Genomic DNA, 23,901 nt, shown 5'->3' on the forward strand with positions numbered 1-23,901 from the left:
CTTATAGTAATGATGGACTGTTGTTTCTCTTTGCTTATTTGATCTGTTCTTGCCATAATATGGACTTGGTCTTTTACTAAATAGGGCTATCTTCTGTATACCACCCCTACCTTGTCACAACACAACTGATTGGCTAAACGCATTAAATAAATTAAAGAAGTTACACAACTGAACATTTAACAAGGCACACCTGTTAATTGGGTTTCTGTAGAGCACTTTGTGACATCGGCTGATGTAAAAAGGGATTTATAAATACATTTGATTGATTGATTGATTGATTGATTGATTGATTGATTGATTGATTGAAATGAAATGTATTCCAGGTGACTACCTCATGAAGGTGGTTGAGAGAATGCCAAGAGTGTGCAAAGCTGTCATGAAGGCAAAGGCTGGCTACTTTGAAGAATCTCAAATCTCAAATATATTTAAATTTGTTCAACACATTTTTGTTTACTACATGATTCCATGTGTTATTTCATAGTTTTCATAGTAGGTGTGTACAAACTTTTGACTGGTACTGTATGTGCATATCAAATCATCATTCCTCTGTTCAGCTACTCCCATCCTATCCCATCATCCTCCCCATGTACTGGACACACACCCCACTCATACACACATTGGGCTAGGACATTCCCAGATACACTACAATAATATAAATATTTAGATCACCTTATCACCTTTCAATCCAGGCAGCCCCGCTTTTCCCGCCAGGCCCTGTCAGAGAGAGAACAAGAGAGGAGGGACTCCTCAGTGGCAGCCATTTTGAAAAGAGGACAGACAGAGGAAGATACAGGGACCGATATAATATATGATTTACTTGAGAGGAGAGAATAAGTGGAGAGAATAAGTGGAGAGAAGAGAAGAGGAGAGAAGAGAAGAGGAGAGGAAAGAGGAGGAGAGGATAGGAGAGGAGAGGAGAGGAGAGGAGGAAAGAAAAGGAGAGAGGAAGAGAGGAGATGAGAGAGGAGGATAGGAGAGGAGAGAGAAGGAGAGGAGAGAACAGAGGAGGGGAGGATAGGAGAGGAGCGAGGAGAAGAGAAGAGATGAGGAGAGTATAGATGAGGATAGGAGAGGAGAGGGGAGGAGAGAGGAGTTGAGGGGAGGAGTGAGGAGGAGAGGAAAGGAGAGAGGAGGAGAGGCAAGGAGAGGAAGAGAGAGGAGAGGAAAGGAGAGGAGAGAGGAGGAGAGAGAAGGAGAGGGGATGAGGGGGAGAGAGGAGGGTCTGTAGTTACCATAGTTCCCACTATGCCAGTCAGTCCTCGCTGTCCCTCAGGCCCTGGGTCTCCCTGTAGAGAGAAGGAGCAGTATACAGTGTATATTATACATGCTCTGTTTTATGGGGACAGATTTTGAAGGACGTGTTTCAGAGGATTATTTTGAAACGTGAATTCCTGTGAGCCAACACCTAGCTATGATGACTTCCAAGCTGTTCCTGTGCTGACACTAAAGAGTCCGTTTGGGGTTAGAACGCCCATGTGAGCGGACGCAGGACAGGAACATCATATCTAATTAGCTGCGACACGGAGATGGTAGGAGTGACCGGACTCTGTGCTGCTGAACAAGGAGTCTTCTATTGCAGGCAGGCAGTTAAAGAGACACCTACTGTACTGTATGTTCTTTAGCACTGCACGGTTCATGATTCATTATTATTATTCTAATAATGGTTCTAATCATTGTAATTACATTGACTTTGAATTCCATCAGCCGCTTTCACGGAAACCATTTAGGGTTGTTCACATTGTAAAACATGAGGAGTACCTTGGTAAATCATGACTACGTAGAACAGTTATGATAAGACCAGCCGAGGATCAATTAGTGAAAGCAGTTGTAAAACATGGACTGGTTTGTTAAATCATCTGTTGTATTTATGGAGACTACAGTTGCAGTTGTGGTTCTCCATTAAAAACATCTTTGTTCTACATGTTCTCCAGTTATTTAACCAGACATAGTGTAGGCTGTCAGTAGTTTGTTTGAAATAACTATTTTTCCTTACAACTCATCTTATGGTCAGAGGCCACGTGAGAAATAGTTTCCCAGTTCTTGCACCAGCTGTGCATTCTCCCATCACAAGGATCATTAAACCATGACAATCAGTAAAGAATGATACACAATGGATGGCAGACCAAACCACACAAGACAACCAAGTCTGTCTGTCAAACACCAAGCAGACCTGATCCTCATGGCTGAACTTTAGAATCGAGCAGCATTCAGGCTCACTGCCACGATTTTGTTTATATAGAAGCTCTCCAGAATTAGGTCACAATGCTTCAAGTAAAAATCTAGGAAAAAATATGCAGCAACAAGAAGAGTTTTGGAACAGAACAGGAGGCATGAGGAAAGAATGGAGGCGAGTCAGGGTCTGGCCTGCATGTCTGTCTCCTGTCTCTCTCTCTCTCTGCCTCCTGCATAAGGTTGGGGTGAGGTTGAAGTGGGGGGTGATGGTGAGGTTAGAGAGATGGATATCAATCACATGAGGAGATGCCACCAATTTGTTTGAAATGTGAATTTAAAAGACTTCCTCACAGGGCGGGGCACAGACGGGGTGACATGAGGAATCGGTCACCATGGCCACACTAGCCGGGTTCCTCTCCCATTAACGATGGCTGGAGGATATGTGATTCCAAACCCAGCGTGACGGAAGTGTCCCACATTCATAGAGCTGAATTCATATTTGTCTCTGCAGTGGGACCTACTTTCTCTGGGGCAAAGTGTCTGATGTAACAGAGCCCAGTACTGACAGCCATTACTGTAGGCACACTATGGTCATCATATAAACAAACCTCCTATAACTTATAAGGCTTTATAGAGCATTCGTAGAGTATTTGTAAGCAGTTGAAGTCGGAAGGTTACATACACCTTAGCCAAATACATTTAAACTCAGTTTTTCACAATTCCTGACATTTAATCCTAGTAAAAATTCCGTCTTAGGTCAGTTAGGATCACCGCTTTATTTTAAGAATGTGAAATGTCAGAATAATAGTAGAGAGAAAGATTTATTTCAGCATTTACTTCTTTCATCACATTCCCAGTGGGTCAGAAGTTTACATGCACTCAATTAGTATATTGTAGCATTGCCTTTAAATTGTTTAACTTGGGTCAAACATTTTGGGTAGCCTTCCACAAGCTTCCCACAATAAGTTGGGTGAATTTTGGCCCAATCCTCCTGACAGAGCTGGTGTAACTGCGTCAGGTTTGTAGGCCTCCTTGCTCACACACGCCTTTTCAGTTCTGCCCACAAATTTGAGATGGGATTGAAGTCAGGGTTTTGTGATGGCCACTCTAATACCTTTACTTTGCTGTCCTTAAACCATTTTGCCACAACTTTGGAAGTATGCTTGGTGTCATTGTCCATTTGGAAGACCCATTTGCGACCAAGCTTTAACTTCCTGACTGATGTCTTAAGATGTTGCTTCAATATATCCACATAATTTTCCGTCCTCATAATGCCATCTATTTTGTGAAGTGGACCAGTCCCTCCTGCAGCAAACCACCCCCACAACATGATGCTGCCACCCCCGTGCTTCACGGTTGGGATGGTGTCTTCGGCTTGCAAGCCTCCCCCTTTTCCCTCCAAACATAACGATGGTCATTATGGCCAAACAGTTATATTTGTGTTTCATCAGACCAGATGACATTTCTCCAAAAACTACGATCTTTGTCCTCATGTGCAGTTGCAAACCGTAGTCTGGCTTTTTTTATGGCGGTTCTGGAGCAGTGGCTTCTTCCTTGCTGAGCGGCCTTTCAGGTTATGTCGATATAGGACTCATTTTACTGTGGATATAGATAATTTTGTACCTGTTTCCTCCAACATCTTCACAAGGTCCTTTGCTGTTGTTCTGGGATTGATTTGCACTTTTCGCACCAAAGTGCGTTCATCTCTAGGAGACAGAACACGTCTCCTTCCTGAGCGGTATGAAGGCTGCGTGGACCCATGGTGTTTATACTTGCATACTATTGTTTGTACAGATGAACGTGGTATCTTCAGGCGTTTGGAAATTGCTCCCAAGGATGAACCAGATTTGTGGAGGCACTGAGTTTGAAGGTAGGCCTTGAAATAAATCCACAGGTACACCTCCAATTGACTCACATGATGTCAATTAGCCTATCAGACACTTCTAAAGCCATGACATTATTTTCTGTAACTTTCCAAGCTGTTTAAAGGCACAGTCAACTTAGTGTATGTACACGTCTGACCAACTGGAATTGTGATACAGTGAATTAGTGAAGTGAAATAATCTGTCTGTAAACAATTGATGGAAAAATGACTTGTGTCATGCACAAAGTCGATGTCCTAACCAACTTGCCAAAACTATAGTTTGTTAACAAGACATTTGTGGAGTGGTTGAAAAATGAGTTTTAATGACTAAAACCTAAGTGTACGTAAACTTCAGACTTCAAATGTAGGCCTTATAAACCATTAACGATGGCTACATTAGGCCTTTGAAAGTAATGATCCATTCATCTGTCTGATTTCAGACAGGGAGACATTGTGGACTTTGAGCTTCCGCACTGTTATTCACAAGATCATCCTTGAGAGATATTTCATGTAAAGTACCTGCTCTTACAATAAAGTTGAACATCTCATTCCAATGTCATGGGCATTAATATGGAGTTGGTCACGCCTTTGCTGCTATCACAGCCTCCATTCTTCTGGGAAGGCTATCCACTAGATGTTGGAACATTGCTGAGGGGGCTTGAGTCCATTCACCCACAAGAGCATTCGTGAGGTCGGGCATTGGTGTTGGGTAATTAGGCTTGGAACAAAGTTGGCAAAGAATCGTCTAGAATGTCATTGTATGCTATAGCATTAAGATTTCCTTTCACTGGAATTATGGGGCCTTGCAAGAATCCATGAAAAACAGCCCAGACCATTATTCCTCCTCCAACAAACTTTACAGCTGGCACTATGCCTTCGAGCAGATAGCGTTCTCCTGGCATCTGCCAAATCCAGATTTGTCTGGATGGTGAAGCGTGATTCATTACTCCTGAGAATGCGTTTCCACTGCTCCAGAGTCCAATTGCCGCAAAGTTTACGCCACTACAGCCGACGCTTGCCATTGCGCATGGTGATCTAAGGCTTGTGTGTGGCTGTTTGGCCATGGAAACCCATTTCATGAAGCTTCTGACAAACAGTTCTTGTGCTCTACGTGTACTTTACATGGACTACTGTGTCGGTATCCTACAAATGTAGCCTCCAATTTCTGTCACAGCTGGATTAGAGGTGGCTGCTTTTCCCCAGCAGGCCTAACCTCCAGCAGCCTGACCTGACCATGTCCAGTCATGTCCTGTCCTGTCCAGAGAGAAGAGTTTGATTTGTAGGGATAGGTCAGAGTCATTCATCTGAGTCAAGATGCCTGGTGGGCATCTTGTAACAGTAGTCAAGTCAATTTACAGGTAAGTTACGGTGTAGAGGTTGAATTACGTCCGGCTGCTGTGATTATAGCTGAGGAAACTCTCACTCTATTTTTGTCTTTGTGCTCTTTCTCCCCCTCTTTCACTCAGACCAAGTTATGAGTCATTTTTAGTCTGTTCAATTATGATGTTGTTCAGGGTGAATATATATTTGTGTTTCTGACATCTGGGTTTTTCTGGAAAATCATGATTTTAGATTTTGAAATATACTGCCAGGGCCCAATCATGGCAATATTTCTCTAGAATGTTAAGGTTCTGTTGAAGACCTTCTTTGGTTGGTGAAAGAAGAACCAAGTCATCAGCATATAGCAGATATTTTACCTCTGTGTTAAATAGTGTGAGTCCTGGGGCTGCAGAATGGTCCAACATGTCTGCTAATTCATTGATATAAATGTGGAAAAGGTTTGGACTCAAACTGCAGCCTTGTCTCACTCCTCGACGTTGTGAAAATAATTATGTTCTTTGGTTTTTGATTTTTATTGCACACTTGTTTTCTGTGTACATATATTTTATTAAGTCATACACCTTACCACCAAGCACACCTACATTAATAAACACCACCTTACCACCAAGCCCACCTACATTAATAAACACCACCTTACCACCAAGCACACTTTGGAGAATTTTGTAGAATAGCCCTTTGTGGCAAATTGAATCAAATGCTTTATTAAAGTCAATAAAGCAAGCAAAGATTTTGCCCAATTCTTTTGAGAGGCCATGTTAATTAATTTGTGTGTGTAAGGTGTATATATGGTCAGTAGTGCGATGGATGGGGAGAAAGCCAATTTGACATTTACTTCTTGCATTTATTATAGAGATTCTCTCTCTCCTCTCTCTCTCTTGCACTCTCTCCATTTTTGTCTCCCTCTCCATTTTGCTCTTTCTCTCTCTCTCCCCCTCTCTCTCTCTCTCTCTCTCTCTCAATTCAATTCAATTCAATTCAAGGGCTTTATTGGCATGGGAAACATGTGTTAACATTGCCAAAGCAAGTGAGGTAGACAACATACAAAGTGAATATATTAAGTGAAAAACAACAAAAATTAACAGTAAACATTACACATACAGAAGTTTCAAAACAGTAAAGACATTACAAATGTCATATATATATATATATATATACAATGTACAAATAGTTAAAGGACACAAGATAAAATGAATAAGCATAAATATGGGTTGTATTTACAATGGTGTTTGTTCTTCACTGGTTGCCCTTTTCTCGTGGCAACAGGTCACAAATATTGCTGCTGTGATGGCACACTGTGGAATTTCACCCAAAAGATATGGGAGTTTTTCAAAATTGGATTTGTTTTCGAATTCTTTGTGGATCTGTGTAATCTGGGGAAATATGTCTCTCTAATATGGTCATACATTGGGCAGGAGGTTAGGAAGTGCAGCTCAGTTTCCACCTCATTTTGTGGGCAGTGAGCACATAGCCTGTCTTCTCTTGAGAGCCATGTCTGCCTACGGCGGCCTTTCTCAATAGCAAGGCTATGCTCCCTGAGTCTGTACATAGTCAAAGCTTTCCTTAATTTTGGGTCAGTCACAGTGGTCAGGTATTCTGCCGCTGTGTACTCTCTGTGTAGGGCCAAATAGCATTCTAGTTTGCTCTGTTTTTTTGTTAATTCTTTCCAATGTGTTAAGTAATTATCTTTTTGTTTTCTCATGATTTGGTTGGGTCTAATTGTGCTGTTGTCCTGGGGCTCTGTAGGGTGTGTTTGTGTTTGTGAACAGAGCCCCAGGACCAGCTTGCTTAGGGGACTCTTCTCCAGGTTCATCTCTCTGTAGGTGATGGCTTGGTTATGGAAGGTTTGTGAATCGCTTCCTTTTAGGTGGTTGTAGAATTTAACGTCTCTTTTCTGGATTTTGATAATTAGTGGGTATCGGCCTAATTCTGCTCTGCATGCATTATCTGGTGTTTTACGTTGTACACAGAGGATATTTTTGCAGAATTCTGCGTGCAGAGTCTCAATTTAGTGTTTGTCCCATTTTGTGAAGTCTTGGTTGGTGAGCGGACCCCAGACCTCACAACCATAAAGGGCAATGGGCTCTATGACTGATTCAAGTATTTTTAGCCAAATCCTAATTGGTATGTTGAAATTTATGTTTCTTTTGATGGCATAGAATGCCCTTCTTGCCTTGTCTCTCAGATCGTTCACAGCTTTGTGGAAGTTACCTGTGGCGCTGATGTTTAGGCCAAGGTATGTATAGTTTTTGTGTGCTCTAGGGCAACAGTGTCTAGATGGAATTTGTATTTGTGGTCCTGGTGACTGGACCTTTTTGGAACACCATTATTTTGGTCTTACTGAGATTTACTGTCAGGGCCCAGGTCTGACAGAATCTGTGCATAAGATCTAGGTGCTGCTGTAGGCCCTCCTTGGTTGGTGACAGAAGCACCAGATCATCAGCAAACAGCAGACATTTGACTTCGGATTCTAGCAGGGGAGGCCGGGTGCTGCAGACTTTTCTAGTGCCCGCGCCAATTCGTTGATATATATGTTGAAGAGGGTGGGGCTTAAGCTGCATCCCTGTCTAACCCCACGACCCTGTGTGAAGAAATGTGTGTGTTTTTTGCCAATTTTAACCGCACACTTGTTGTTTGTGTACATGGATTTTATAATGTCGTATGTTTTACCCCCAACACCACTTTCCATCAGTTTGTATAGCAGACCCTCATGCCAGATTGAGTCGAAGGCTTTTTTGAAATCAACAAAGCATGAGAAGACTTTGCCTTTGTTTTGGTTTGTTTGGTTGTCAATTAGGGTGTGCAGGGTGAATACATGGTCTGTTGTACGGTAATTTGGTAAAAAGCCAATTTTACATTTGCTCAGTACATTGTTTTCATTGAGGAAATGTACGAGTCTGCTGTTAATAATAATGCAGAGGATTTTCCCAAGGTTACTGTTGACACATATTCCACGGTAGTTATTGGGGTCAAATTTGTCTCCACTTTTGTGGATTGGGGTGATCAGTCCTTGGTTCCAAATATTGGGGAAGATGCCAGAGCTAAGTATGATGTTAAAGTGTTTTAGTATAGCCAATTGGAATTTGTTGTCTGTATATTTGATCATTTCATTGAGGATACCATCGACACCACAGGCCTTTTTGGGTTGAAGGGTTTTTATTTTGTCCTGTAACTCATTCAATGTAATTGGAGAATCCAGTGGGTTCTGGTAGTCTTTAATAGTTGATTCTAAGATCTGTATTTGATCATGTATATGTTTTTGCTCTTTGTTCTTTGTTATAGAACCAAAAGATTGGAGAAGTGGTTTACCCATACATCTCCATTTTGGATAGATAATTCTTCGTGTTGTTGTTTGTTTAGTGTTTTCCAATTTTCCCAGAAGTGGTTTAGAGTCTATGGATTCTTCAATTGCATTGAGCTGATTTCTGACATGCTGTTCCTTCTTTTTCCGTAGTGTATTTCTGTATTGTTTTAGTGATTCACCATAGTGAAGGCGTAGACTCAGTTTTTCCGGGTCTCTATGTTTTTGGTTGGACAGGTTTCTCAATTTCTTTCTTAGATTTTTGCATTCTTCATCAAACCATTTGTCATTATTGTTAATTTTCTTAGGTTTTCTATTTGAGATTTTTAGATTTGATAGGGAAGCTGAGAGGTCAAATATACTGTTAAGATTTTCTACTGCCAGGTTTACACCTTCACTATTACAGTGGAACGTTTTACCCAGGAAATTGTCTAAAAGGGATTGAATTTGTTGTTGCCTAATTGTTTTTTGGTAGGTTTCCAAACTGCATTCCTTCCATCTATAGCATTTCTTAATGTTACTCAGTTCCTTTGGCTTTGATGCCTCATGATTGAGTATTGCTCTGTTTAAGTAGTGTCTCTCTCTCTGTCTCTCTCTGTCTCTGTCTCTCTCTCTCTCTCTCTCTCTCTCTCTCTCTCTCTCTCTCTCTCTCTCTCTCTCTCTCTCTCTCTCTCTCTCTCTCTCTCTCTCTCTCTCTCTCTCTCTCTGTCTCTCTCTTTCCCCTCCACATTTCTCTCTCTCCCTCTCTCTTTCTCTCTTTCTCTTGCTTTCTTTGTGCTCCCTCTCCCTCTCTCACTCCACCCCTCTCTCTCTCCTTTTGTCTCTGTGCTCCCTCTCTCTCACTCAGCCCAAGGCTTGACAGGCCTACAAGCCTTTGGCAGGTCGTGGTGCAGTACTAAGCATTGCACAGTAGCAGGCAGGGTGAGGAATATATTGTTGCCATTCAAAACAAATGACCTCTGCTGGAGAATTTGCATGGTGCCTGAAAGCACTGGCACTAGCTAGATATTTCCATTTATTAAAGCAAGTCAGAGCAGATTCCCCATTCATCAAACATTTAACTCTCCCAGTATACAAAACATCTAATCTACAAACAAATATGGGTTTAGCTTCATGTGTTAATAATAGACTGTATGAGAGAAGTACTGTAGAGCGTAATCAACAGCATCAGCCCTACTGCATCCCATCTTCCCTGAACTGCATCAAAATCAAACATACCAGAATGAATGAATGAGAAAATGAATGAATGTACACTACATGGTAAGATTCTACTGTAGTCAACCTCTACAACACTAAACGCACAATGTCATAAAGCTAAAAATGTTGGATCTTGATAAAAACACAACAGATGAATTAAGACATGGTGTGTAATGCAATGTTGTGTGACACTCACCCTTAGGCCAGGAAAGCCCCCCATGCCAGCACCTCCAGCAAGCCCCTGGAAAAGAGCACAGGAACATCATGAGTACAGGGTAGAAATACACACACACACACACACACACACACACACACACACACACACACACACACACACACACACACACACACACACACACACACACACACACACACACACACACACACACACACACACACACACACACACACACACACACACACACAGGATAATAAAGCTTTTCTCCAAATGACTATATCATGCAGGCTGGCATACCCAGAAACAGCTAATCATACTACACAACTCTCTTCTTTACTGCTTGTAAGGCTACATTAAGCAATGTTTTTACAGTACTTTTACAGTGGTTTTACAGTGTATTTACAGTGCTTTTACAGGGGTTTTACAGGGGTTTTACAGTGCTTTTACAGGGGTTTTACAGTGTATTTACAGTGCTTTTACAGGGGTTTTAGTGTATTTACAGTGCTTTTACAGGGGTTTTACAATGTATTTACAGTGCTTTTACAGGGGTTTTACAGTGTATTTACAGTGCTTTTACAGTGCTTTTACAGGGGTTTTACAGTATATTTACAGTGCTTTTACAGGGGTTTTACAGTGTATTTACAGTGCCTTCACAGTGCTTTACAGTGCTTTTACAGGGGTTTTACAGAGTATTTACAGGGGTTTTACAGTGTATTTACAGTGCTTTTACAGGGGTTTTACAGTGTATTTACAGTGCTTTTACAGTGCTTTTACAGGGGTTTTACAGTGCTTTTACAGGGGTTTAACAGTGTATTTACAGTGTATTTACAGTGCTTTTACAGGGGTTTTACAGTGCTTTTACAGGGGTTTTACAGGGGTTTTACAGTGTAATTACAGTGCTTTTACAGGGGTTTTACAGTGTATTTACAGTGCTTTTACAGTGCTTTTACAGGGGTTTTACAATGTATTTACAGTGCTTTTACAGGGGTTTTACAGTGTATTTACAGTGTATTTACAGTGCTTTTACAGGGGTTTTACAGTGTATTTACAGTGCTTTTTAAATCAATAAAAGGGTTCAGAACAAACAGGAGAAGAAACAAAGTTGATCATCTGCAGCATACTTTTCCAGCTCAATACAGATATCCCCTCTAACTGCTGTTCTGAATGAACTCTGCCCGACACACTCAATACAGATATCCCCTCCAACTGCTGTTCTGAATGAACTCTGCCCGACACACTCAATACAGATATCCCCTCTAATTGCTGTTCTGAATGAACTCTGCCCGACACACTCAATACAGATATCCCCTCTAATTGCTGTTCTGAATTAACTCTGCCCGACACACTCAATACAGATATCCCCTCTAATTGCTGTTCTGAATGAACTCTGCCCGACACACTCAATACAGATATCCCCTCTAACTGCTGTTCTGAATGAACTCTGCCCGACAAACTCAATACAGATATCCCCTCTAACTGCTGTTCTGAATGAACTCTGCCCGACACACTCAAAACAGATATCCCTTCTAACTGCTGTTCTGAATGAACTCTGCCCGACACACTCAATACAGATATCCCCTCTAACTGCTGTTCTGAATGAACTCTGCCCGACACACTCAATACAGATATCCCCTCTATTTGCTGTTTTGAATGAACTCTGCCCGACACACTCAATACAGATATCCCCTCTAATTGCTGTTCTGAATGAACTCTGCCCGACACACTCAATACAGATATCCCCTCAAACTGCTGTTCTGAATGAACTCTGCCCGACACACTCAATACAGATATCCCCTCTAATTGCTGTTCTGAATGAACTCTGCCCGACACACTCAATACAGATATCCCCTCTAATTGCTGTTCTGAATGAACTCTGCCCGACACACTCAATACAGATATCCCCTCAAACTGCTGTTCTGAATGAACTCTGCCCGACACACTCAATACAGATATCCCCTCAAACTGCTGTTCTGAATGAACTCTGCCCGACACACTCAATACAGATATCCCCTCTAATTGCTGTTCTGAATGAACTCTGCCCGACACACTCAATACAGATATCCCCTCTAATTGCTGTTCTGAATGAACTCTGCCCGACAAACTCAATACAGATATCCCCTCAAACTGCTGTTCTGAATGAACTCTGCCCGACACACTCAATACAGATATCCCCTCAAACTGCTGTTCTGAATGAACTCTGCCCGACACACTCAATACAGATATCCCCTCAAACTGCTGTTCTGAATGAACTCTGCCCGACACACTCAATACAGATATCCCCTCTAACTGCTGTTCTGAATGAACTCTGCCCGACACACTCAAAACAGATATCCCTTCTAACTGCTGTTCTGAATGAACTCTGCCCGACACACTCAATACAGATATCCCCTCTAACTGCTGTTCTGAATGAACTCTGCCCGACACACTCAATACAGATATCCCCTCTATTTGCTGTTTTGAATGAACTCTGCCCGACACACTCAATACAGATATCCCCTCTAATTGCTGTTCTGAATGAACTCTGCCCGACACACTCAATACAGATATCCCCTCAAACTGCTGTTCTGAATGAACTCTGCCCGACACACTCAATACAGATATCCCCTCTAATTGCTGTTCTGAATGAACTCTGCCCGACACACTCAATACAGATATCCCCTCTAATTGCTGTTCTGAATGAACTCTGCCCGACAAACTCAATACAGATATCCCCTCAAACTGCTGTTCTGAATGAACTCTGCCCGACACACTCAATACAGATATCCCCTCAAACTGCTGTTCTGAATGAACTCTGCCCGACACGCTCAATACAGATATCCCCTCAAACTGCTGTTCTGAATGAACTCTGCCCGACACATCCCCACTAATCTTAATGGATTACATATCATCTCAACACATTGAGCTCTAAGACGTTACAGACCGCTGGGCCTGGGCTGAGCTCATCCATCCAGAGCTATACAGTATATTTACAAGCACAAGCTAAGCTCAATTAATTACGTAAATGTTCACTTTATCTATACAATTGATCTAAGATACAGTACAGTAGTACACATTTGAATATTTTTCTTCCTTTGCATATGCAAAATATATTTACTGTATGTGTGCTTATTGTTTGATGTAATGAAGTATGTTGAAATATAAAACTATATAAATTGCATTTGTGTCCATTTCTTGTTTGAGTACACACAAACAATATACAGTATAACAACATCTTAACTTCACACTGAAATAGGTTCTGATAGTAGTGTTTTGAATACGTCACATTAGTGTGATCTCGGTTGTCACTTTTATTTTTATTTTTTATTTCACCTTTATTTAACCAGGTGGCCAGTTGTGAACAAGTCCTGATTTAAAACTGTGACCTGGCCAAGATAAAGCAAATCAGTGCCACCAAAACAACAGTTACACATGGAATAAACAATCATACAGTCAATAACACAATAGAAAAATATGTATACAGTGTGTGCAAATGAAGTAAGGAGGAAAGGCAATAAATAGGCCAATAGTGGCAAAGTAATTACAATTTACACTGGAGTGATATGTGCAGATGAGGATGTGCAAGTAGAAATACTGGTGTGCAAAAGAGCAGAAAAACAAAAACAAATATGGGGATGAGGTAGGTAGTTGGTTGGTTGGATGGATGGGCTATTTACAGATGGGCTAAGTTAGATCCAAGCTTCCTTATTTTTCCCAAGTGTAGTGAGTTTGGAACAACTGAAAGTATGCATCTTAGAAATCATTTTCATATATAAACTTTATATGTCCGAACTCAGAATCAAATAGCGTTCCCAAAAATAACATGGTCACTGTGGTAGAATGTCTATTTTGATTGGTTATTTTCTGCATTTATCAAAGTCCCATCAGTAGCCTGATTTCAGATGTGTCCACGTAAACAGGATTAAGGAATAATTTGTCTTGCAAAGCATGTAAACATTTAAATAAATCTATTATATTAATCTGACTAATCATATTATTGTGTGCGTGTAAGCATACTCACAGATCCAGAAACATAGACAGTGCAGAGAGTGTTCTAATCTAAACCATACAGAGGTTGTATAGAGTCATCCCTAGCATTTCTGAGGCCAAATGAGAACAACTCCTCTGTCTACAGCAGGATACACATTACATTTCTCAGCCCAGCCCAGTTCAGCCCAGCTCAGCAAAGCTAATCTATCAAAAGACATAGGGCATCTAAAGCAGGGCTGCACTAAATACTTCCTGGAGGGTCTGAGTTTTTACTAGAGATTGAACAACAAACTTGGCAACAGGTTAAGAGGAGGAGGAGGGATGTAGATCTTACCTGGTCACCATCAGGACCAGGAGAGCCCCTTTCACCAACACCCCCAACAACTCCCTGGACACAAAACAACAAACAACAAGTTATTCATTACACAGTTTTGGCAGTTCAGTTATGAGTTATGGTACTCCTTTAGAAATTCAAGCGCTCGTAGGTAATCATCTCTATTCATTGTGGGCCTGTCAGGTGGAACAGTGTAAAGGATGCTGGCCCTCCCTGCCTGCCTACACAATGATCTTTATTGCATATGGTGGGATGTTCTGATGAGTCCTCACCCCCTGTTGCTAGGCTACCTGCTTCCATAGGTAAGGCCTTTGGTTACTCTCTCTGTATCTTGCCAGGTCGCAATTGTAAATGAAAACTTGTTCTCAACTTGCCTACCTGGTTAAATAAAGGTGAAATAAATAACAAATCTGAGACACTGTTTTCCTATGCCACCCTAACTGGCACTGAGAGAGAATCACTCAAATGCCAAACAAAATGCCAGGCTACGCATAAACTCCTGTTGTTGGCATCCTGCCCAGAGGTTGTTTTTATTTCACGAGTACCGGTAATCTTTTATCTTTGTCTGTGTGTGATTTTTACATTTTGTCACTGACTGTGTCGAGTGAATTTGCACATGAGCGGCGAACACTCACAGCATACAAATGATGTCGGGCTTCCTGTGTTGAGGGTAAAGTACTACTTCTTTAGGAGTACCTGATATACATGTTTAGGGTTTGTGTAACCCTTCTTTCCCATCGGTATTTTCCCCTCTCCTCACGCCTCCTCCTCTCCTCCCCTATTTTCTCCTTTTTTCTCCTCTCCCTTCCCATCCCCTTCTCTGTAGTGTAGTGATTCAACCCCCTCCAGTTAACCCCCAGCCTTCCACCATCTTGATAGCAAATAACTTTTCCACAATTTGGATCACATTTATTGACAGAGATGAATGTGGCATGTTCCCCTTTCACTTCTCCAGTAATATCTCTGGGTTCAAAGCTGTGTGGTGTGGGTGTAGTGGGATCCATTACCTGTCTTCCTTTGGGACCATTCTTCCCAACCGGACCAGGAATACCCTGGGAAAAAAAGGAAAATGTAACTTAACTCTCAGGTGTGGAAAAGTGACTGCCATTTACTGAGTAATTGATATGAAAAGATTCTATCCTAAAGACCTCCCCCACAGAACAAATGAATGCATGTTCTTGATTGGACACTACTGCCAGGCTAAGAGAACAAGCTGAGTATTAGGCGATCATAAACACTGTACTACAGTGTTTACAAAGAGCATATTTTCCACTCATACAACAATGTGGAAAATGTAGTTATTAGACATTTTATTGTCCTTATGGAAGAACTTCCAGAGGAGAGATCAATGTACTTGGATCAACTGCTTTGTAAGTATCAGCAAACATTTGTATCTATAAATAAGTTACAATTAACAAGGCTAACCACATATTTTCCTGTTGCTTCATAGCTCCAAAACAGATGAAATACAGAGTTTTCCTATGTTTATGACCCTCGACCCTCTACATGAAGGTTCAAGAGGAGTAGAACTGACATGGTGAGTTAACCAGTAGTCTTGGTTACATCCTAGACCTAATACAAATAGACAGCATAATGGATCATTCCTGACAGACACTTAATTAGGTGCACATATGAATCAAGGTTGCCTAGTTAAATAAAGGTTAACTAAAAGATAAAAAGGTGATACTTACTCTCTCCCCTTCTAGCCCTGGTGGACCAGCTATACCAGGAGGACCAATGAAACCCTGAAACACAAACACACATTAGTTACAGGTGAACCCGTTTGGACATGTGTAACACTTTACCTGGAGGTATACTGCAAAGTCATGAGCATGTAAGACCTCTTAATAAAGTCTTATAATCATATCTAACATCTAAGGAAGATATCATTTGGACAGATTGTACAAATGTAAAGTCTTGCCTCCCAATCCCACTTCCCCAAAACACTTGTAAATATTGGACTTTAAATAGTGTTTATTCAGTTCTATTGAGGCATTTACTTTATGTTGATATTCTTATCTTTATTATTTCTTATTGTTGTTGCATTGTGGAGAAGGAACCAGCAAGTAAGCATTTTGTTGGCCAGTGTATCCTGTACATATGACTAGTAAAAGCTGAAACCTGAAACATGTCTTTACTTTGTCTATTGATGGATTAGGACAGGGGGCGTTACTGAACTGTAGCATAGCTGTACTGAACTGAACATTCATCAGTCACCCACAGACAGTGGAAGTTTAACAGGAATGCTGATGAACCTGCAGTACAGCACACACAGAGATAAATCACCATATATCTGATGGTACAGTACTTACAGATGTAGGATCTCAATTTGATCACCCTGTTGCCGGAGAACTTTCGTGCAAGGTTTAAAAAGGCTTCTGAAATTTGTAATATACACTATGAAATGTCAGACTTGATTTTCCCTTACTAAAATTGTATCAACCCCTATAAAACATGTATATTAACTATATCCCCCCCACACCAAAATTTACATTTCCAGTTTCTGCAGGATTATTTTCCTCGTGTAGCAAACTGGCTCAAATGAAAATCCTATATATGTACAGTACCAGTGAAAAGATTGTGGACACACCTACTCATTCAAGGGTATTTCCTTATTTGTACTATTTTCTACATTGTAGAATAATAATGAAGACATCAAAACTTTGAAAGTAGCCACCCTTTGCCTTGATGACAGCTTTGCACCCTCTTGGCCTTCTCTCAACGAGATTCATGAGGTGGTCACCTGAAATGCATTTCAATTAACAGGTGTGCCTGTTAATTTGTGGAATTTCTTTCCTTCTTAATGTATTTGAGCCAATCAGTTGTGCTGTGACAAGGTAGGGGTGGTACACAGATGATAGCCCTATTTGGTAAAAGACCAAGTCCATATTATAGCAAGAACAGCTCAAATAAGGAAAGAGAAACGACAGTCCATCATTACTTCAAGACATGAAGGTCAGTCAATCTGGAAAATGTCAAGAACGTTTATTCAAGTGCAGTCGCAAAAACCATCAAGCACTATGATGAAACTGGCTCTCATGAGGACTGCCACAGGAAAGGAAGACCCAGAGATACCTCTGCTGCAGAGGATAAGTTCATTACAGTTACCAGCCTCAGAAATTGCAGCCCAAACAAATGCTTCACAGAGTTCAAGTAACAGACACGTCATGCTTCATGGTGGGCACTATGCATGTGGAGATCATCCGTTCACCTACTCTGCATCTCACAAAGAGACGGCAAAGTTGATGAAGACCTGTATTATTTGCTCAGAGGAGACTGCGTGAATCAGATTTTTGGTTCCAACCGTTTCTTTGTGAGACGCAGAGTAGCTGAACGGATGATCTCCGCATGTGTGGTTCCCACCATGAAGCATGGAGGAGGAGGTGTGATGGTGTGGGGGTGCTTTGCTGGTGACACTGTCAGTGACTTATTTAGAATTCAAGCCACACTTAATCAGTATGGCTACCACAGCATTCTGCTGTGATACGCCAACCCATCTGGTTTGTGCTTAATCATTTGTTTTCAACAGGACCAAGACACAACACACGTCCAGGTTGTGTAAGAGCTATTTGACCAAGAAGGAGAGTGATGAAGTGCTGCCTCAGATGACCTGGTCTCCACAATCACCCGACCTCAACCCAATTGAGATGGTTTGGGATGAGTTGGATTGCAGAGTGTAGGAAAAGCAGCAGCCAACAACTGCTCAGCATATGTGGGAATTCCTTCAAGAATGTTGGAAAAGCATTCCAGGCAAAACTGGTTGAGAAAATGCCAAGAGTGTGCAAAGCTGTCATCAAGGCATAGGGTGGCTCCTCGAAGTATCTAAAATATTAAATATATTTTGATTTGTTTAACACTTTTTTGGGCATTACATGATTCCATATGTGTTATTTCATAGTTTTGATGTCATCACTATTATTCTACAGTGTAGAAAATAGTAATAACAAAGAACAACCCTTGAATGAGTAGGTGTGTCCAAACTTTTTACTGGTACTGTTATAAACCACCATATCTCTGATGGTACAGTACATACAGATAAACAGTTGTGACATCCTGCAGACTGTTGAAAACCTGAGCAGATGTATCTGAAGCCCATCGAACCGGTAGTGTCTTTGAACTCATTGAGCCCTGCGTTTCAGGTGAGTTAATGTATGTAGCTAGAGGAACCCTGTCGTGGTTCTAAGCAAATCAAAGATCAGTGATGATGATATTCACCTATTCTAGTGCTGGCATTTGCATGTGTTCACATAAGTACACACACGCAAGTCCACTGAAATGTTAGCCTAAAGTCAATCATTCAGCCTAATGATACATTGTCTGACATCATGGACAGATTTGAAAGGGATAGATCTCTCTTTTTCGGCCTCTTCTTTCTCTCTTTCTTCCATCTTTCTGCCAGGGGAGCTATCAATCCTGGTCTTATTGAGCTGAAACAGCTCTGTCTGTTTCATGGCTAGATCAGCAGGTGGACTGGTCACCCATGCTGCTCTGGAAAAAAAGTCCCATCTTTGCGGCCATTTATCCATGCTCAGTAAGAAAAGTACAAGCTGTGCATCTTTCAAACATTTACATTCTTAATTACGAATCCCTCTTTGCTGACAGGCTAAGAGATGACCACCTCAAAGACAGATCAGTCATGTCCACATCTCACTCAATATGAAACAGAATACTCATCTGGAGGTAGCAAATAATGCCTCGTCCCCATTACCTCACAAATCACCTCCAAAAAGAGAGTAGAAAAGGGAGGAACATTGTTATTCTCCCTAACTAACAGGGAGTGGAGTGGACACATGAACAGGCAGACAGAGTCTAGTCCAGTGTGGAGGACAGGAGATTTCTATAATAAGAGCAGACAGAGTCTAGTCCAGTGTGGGGGACAGGAGATTTCTATAATAAGAGCAGACAGAGTCTAGTCCAGTGTGGGGGACAGGAGATTTCTATAATAAGAGCAGACAGAGTCTAGTCCAGTGTGAGGGACAGGAGATTTCTATAATAAGAGCAGACAGAGTCTAGTCCAGTGTGGGGGACAGGAGATTTCTATAATAAGAGCAGACAGAGTCTAGTCCAGTGTGAGGGACAGGAGATTTCTATAATAAGAGCAGACAGAGTCTAGTCCAGTGTGGGGGACAGGAGATTTCTATAATAAGAGCAGACAGAGTCTAGTCCAGTGTGGGGGACAGGAGATTTCTATAATAAGAGCAGACAGAGTCTAGTCCAGTGTGGGGGACAGGAGATTTCTATAATAAGAGCAGACAGAGTCTAGTCCAGTGTGGGGGACAGGAGATTTCTATAATAAGAGCAGACAGAGTCTAGTCCAGTGTGAGGGACAGGAGATTTCTATAATAAGAGCAGACAGAGTCTAGTCCAGTGTGGGGGACAGGAGATTTCTATAATAAGAGCAGACAGAGTCTAGTCCAGTGTGGGGGACAGGAGATTTCTATAATAAGAGCAGACAGAGTCTAGTCCAGTGTGGAGGACAGGAGATTTCTATAATAAGAGCAGACAGAGTCTAGTCCAGTGTGAGGGACAGGAGATTTCTATAATAAGAGCAGACAGAGTCTAGTCCAGTGTGGGGACAGGAGATTTCTATAATAAGAGCAGACAGAGTCTAGTCCAGTGTGAGGGACAGGAGATTTCTATAATAAGAGCAGACAGAGTCTAGTCCAGTGTGGGGACAGGAGATTTCTATAATAAGAGCAGACAGAGTCTAGTCCAGTGTGGGGGACAGGAGATTTCTATAATAAGAGCAGACAGAGTCTAGTCCAGTGTGAGGGACAGGAGATTTCTATAATAAGAGCAGACAGAGTCTAGTCCAGTGTGGGGGACAGGAGATTTCTATAATAAGAGCAGACAGAGTCTAGTCCAGTGTGAGGGACAGGAGATTTCTATAATAAGAGCAGACAGAGTCTAGTCCAGTGTGAGGGACAGGAGATTTCTATAATAAGAGCAGACAGAGTCTAGTCCAGTGTGGGGGACAGGAGATTTCTATAATAAGAGCAGACAGAGTCTAGTCCAGTGTGGGGGACAGGAGATTTCTATAATAAGAGCAGACAGAGTCTAGTCCAGTGTGGGGGACAGGAGATTTCTATAATAAGAGCAGACAGAGTCTAGTCCAGTGTGGGGGGGACAGGAGATTTCTATAATAAGAGCAGACAGAGTCTAGTCCAGTGTGGGGGACAGGAGATTTCTATAATAAGAGCAGACAGAGTCTAGTCCAGTGTGAGGGACAGGAGATTTCTATAATAAGAGCAGACAGAGTCTAGTCCAGTGTGGGGGACAGGAGATTTCTATAATAAGAGCAGACAGAGTCTAGTCCAGTGTGAGGGACAGGAGATTTCTATAATAAGAGCAGACAGAGTCTAGTCCAGTGTGAGGGACAGGAGATTTCTATAATAAGAGCAGACCGAGTCTAGTCCAGTGTGGGGGACAGGAGATTTCTATAATAAGAGCAGACAGAGTCTAGTCCAGTGTGAGGGACAGGAGATTTCTATAATAAGAGCAGACAGAGTCTAGTCCAGTGTGGGGGACAGGAGATTTCTATAATAAGAGCAGACAGAGTCTAGTCCAGTGTGAGGGACAGGAGATTTCTATAATAAGAGCAGACAGAGTCTAGTCCAGTGTGGGGGACAGGAGATTTCTATAATAAGAGCAGACAGAGTCTAGTCCAGTGTGGGGGACAGGAGATTTCTATAATAAGAGCAGACAGAGTCTAGTCCAGTGTGGGGACAGGAGATTTCTATAATAAGAGCAGACAGAGTCTAGTCCAGTGTGGGGGACAGGAGATTTCTATAATAAGAGCAGACAGAGTCTAGTCCAGTGTGAGGGACAGGAGATTTCCATAATAAGAGCAGACAGAGTCTAGTCCAGTGTGAGGGACAGGAGATTTCTATAATAAGAGCAGACAGAGTCTAGTCCAGTGTGAGGGACAGGAGATTTCTATAATAAGAGCAGACAGAGTCTAGTCCAGTGTGAGGGACAGGAGATTTCCATAATAAGAGCAGACAGAGTCTAGTCCAGTGTGAGGGACAGGAGATTTCTATAATAAGAGCAGACAGAGTCTAGTCCAGTGTGAGGGACAGGAGATTTCTATAATAAGAGCAGACAGAGTCTAGTCCAGTGTGGAGGACAGGAGATTTCTATAATAAGAGCAGACAGAGTCTAGTCCAGTGTGAGGGACAGGAGATTTCTATAATAAGAGCAGACAGAGTCTAGTCCAGTGTGGAGGACAGGAGATTTCTATAATAAGAGCAGACAGAGTCTAGTCCAGTGTGGGGGACAGGAGATTTCTATAATAAGAGCAGACAGAGTCTAGTCCAGTGTGGGGGACAGGAGATTTCTATAATAAGAGCAGACAGAGTCTAGTCCAGTGTGAGGGACAGGAGATTTCTATAATAAGAGCAGACAGAGTCTAGTCCAGTGTGGGGGACAGGAGATTTCTATAATAAGAGCAGACAGAGTCTAGTCCAGTGTGGGGGACAGGAGATTTCTATAATAAGAGCAGACAGAGTCTAGTCCAGTGTGGGGGACAGGAGATTTCTATAATAAGAGCAGACAGACTCTAGTCCAGTGTGGAGGACAGGAGATTTCTATAATAAGAGCAGACAGAGTCTAGTCCAGTGTGGGGGACAGGAGATTTCTATAATAAGAGCAGACAGAGTCTAGTCCAGTGTGGGGGACAGGAGATTTCTATAATAAGAGCAGACAGAGTCTAGTCCAGTGTGGGGGACAGGAGATTTCTATAATAAGAGCAGACAGAGTCTAGTCCAGTGTGAGGGACAGGAGATTTCTATAATAAGAGCAGACAGAGTCTAGTCCAGTGTGAGGGACAGGAGATTTCTATAATAAGAGCAGACAGAGTCTAGTCCAGTGTGAGGGACAGGAGATTTCTATAATAAGAGCAGACAGAGTCTAGTCCAGTGTGAGGGACAGGAGATTTCTATAATAAGAGCAGACAGAGTCTAGTCCAGTGTGAGGGACAGGAGATTTCTATAATAAGAGCAGACAGAGTCTAGTCCAGTGTGAGGGACAGGAGATTTCTATAATAAGAGCAGACAGAGTCTAGTCCAGTGTGAGGGACAGGAGATTTCTATAATAAGAGCAGACAGAGTCTAGTCCAGTGTGAGGGACAGGAGATTTCTATAATAAGAGCAGACAGAGTCTAGTCCAGTGTGAGGGACAGGAGATTTCTATAATAAGAGCAGACAGAGTCTAGTCCAGTGTGAGGGACAGGAGATTTCTATAATAAGAGCAGACAGAGTCTAGTCCAGTGTGAGGGACAGGAGATTTCTATAATAAGAGCAGACAGAGTCTAGTCCAGTGTGGGGGACAGGAGATTTCTATAATAAGAGCAGACAGAGTCTAGTCCAGTGTGGGGGACAGGAGATTTCTATAATAAGAGCAGACAGAGTCTAGTCCAGTGTGGAGGACAGGAGATTTCTATAATAAGAGCAGACAGAGTCTAGTCCAGTGTGGAGGACAGGAGATTTCTATAATAAGAGCAGACAGAGTCTAGTCCAGTGTGGGGGACAGGAGATTTCTATAATAAGAGCAGACAGAGTCTAGTCCAGTGTGGGGGACAGGAGATTTCTATAATAAGAGCAGACAGAGTCTAGTCCAGTGTGAGGGACAGGAGATTTCTATAATAAGAGCAGACAGAGTCTAGTCCAGTGTGGGGGACAGGAGATTTCTATAATAAGAGCAGACAGAGTCTAGTCCAGTGTGGGGGACAGGAGATTTCTATAATAAGAGCAGACAGAGTCTAGTCCAGTGTGAGGGACAGGAGATTTCTATAATAAGAGCAGACAGAGTCTAGTCCAGTGTGGGGGACAGGAGATTTCTATAATAAGAGCAGACAGAGTCTAGTCCAGTGTGGGGGACAGGAGATTTCTATAATAAGAGCAGACAGAGTCTAGTCCAGTGTGAGGGACAGGAGATTTCTATAATAAGAGCAGACAGAGTCTAGTCCAGTGTGAGGGACAGGAGATTTCTATAATAAGAGCAGACAGAGTCTAGTCCAGTGTGGGGGACAGGAGATTTCTATAATAAGAGCAGACAGAGTCTAGTCCAGTGTGGGGGACAGGAGATTTCTATAATAAGAGCAGACAGAGTCTAGTCCAGTGTGGGGGACAGGAGATTTCTATAATAAGAGCAGACAGAGTCTAGTCCAGTGTGGGGGACAGGAGATTTCTATAATAAGAGCAGACAGAGTCTAGTCCAGTGTGAGGGACAGGAGATTTCTATAATAAGAGCAGACAGAGTCTAGTCCAGTGTGAGGGACAGGAGATTTCTATAATAAGAGCAGACAGAGTCTAGTCCAGTGTGGGGGACAGGAGATTTCTATAATAAGAGCAGACAGAGTCTAGTCCAGTGTGGGGGACAGGAGATTTCTATAATAAGAGCAGACAGAGTCTAGTCCAGTGTGGGGGACAGGAGATTTCTATAATAAGAGCAGACAGAGTCTAGTCCAGTGTGAGGGACAGGAGATTTCTATAATAAGAGCAGACAGAGTCTAGTCCAGTGTGAGGGACAGGAGATTTCTATAATAAGAGCAG

The 23,901-nt window shown here is 42.1% G+C and overlaps 1 protein-coding gene across 1 annotated transcript in view; it reads right to left on the reverse strand.

Annotated features, from left to right (window-relative positions):
- Window positions 1–23,901, reverse strand: part of LOC118375277 (collagen alpha-1(XXIV) chain) — a 237,162-nt gene that overhangs the window by 148,418 nt on the left and 64,843 nt on the right. The window contains exons 11-16 of the mRNA XM_052462099.1: window positions 16,042–16,095; window positions 15,358–15,402; window positions 14,351–14,404; window positions 10,069–10,113; window positions 1,233–1,286; window positions 670–714 (exon numbers count right to left, since the gene is read on the reverse strand). Coding sequence (XP_052318059.1) covers window positions 670–714; window positions 1,233–1,286; window positions 10,069–10,113; window positions 14,351–14,404; window positions 15,358–15,402; window positions 16,042–16,095 — 297 coding nt within the window. The remainder of the gene's footprint in view (window positions 1–669; window positions 715–1,232; window positions 1,287–10,068; window positions 10,114–14,350; window positions 14,405–15,357; window positions 15,403–16,041; window positions 16,096–23,901) is intronic.

The sequence above is a fragment of the Oncorhynchus keta genome, chromosome 1 (genome assembly GCF_023373465.1).
Source record: "Oncorhynchus keta strain PuntledgeMale-10-30-2019 chromosome 1, Oket_V2, whole genome shotgun sequence".
Taxonomy (NCBI): domain Eukaryota; kingdom Metazoa; phylum Chordata; class Actinopteri; order Salmoniformes; family Salmonidae; genus Oncorhynchus; species Oncorhynchus keta.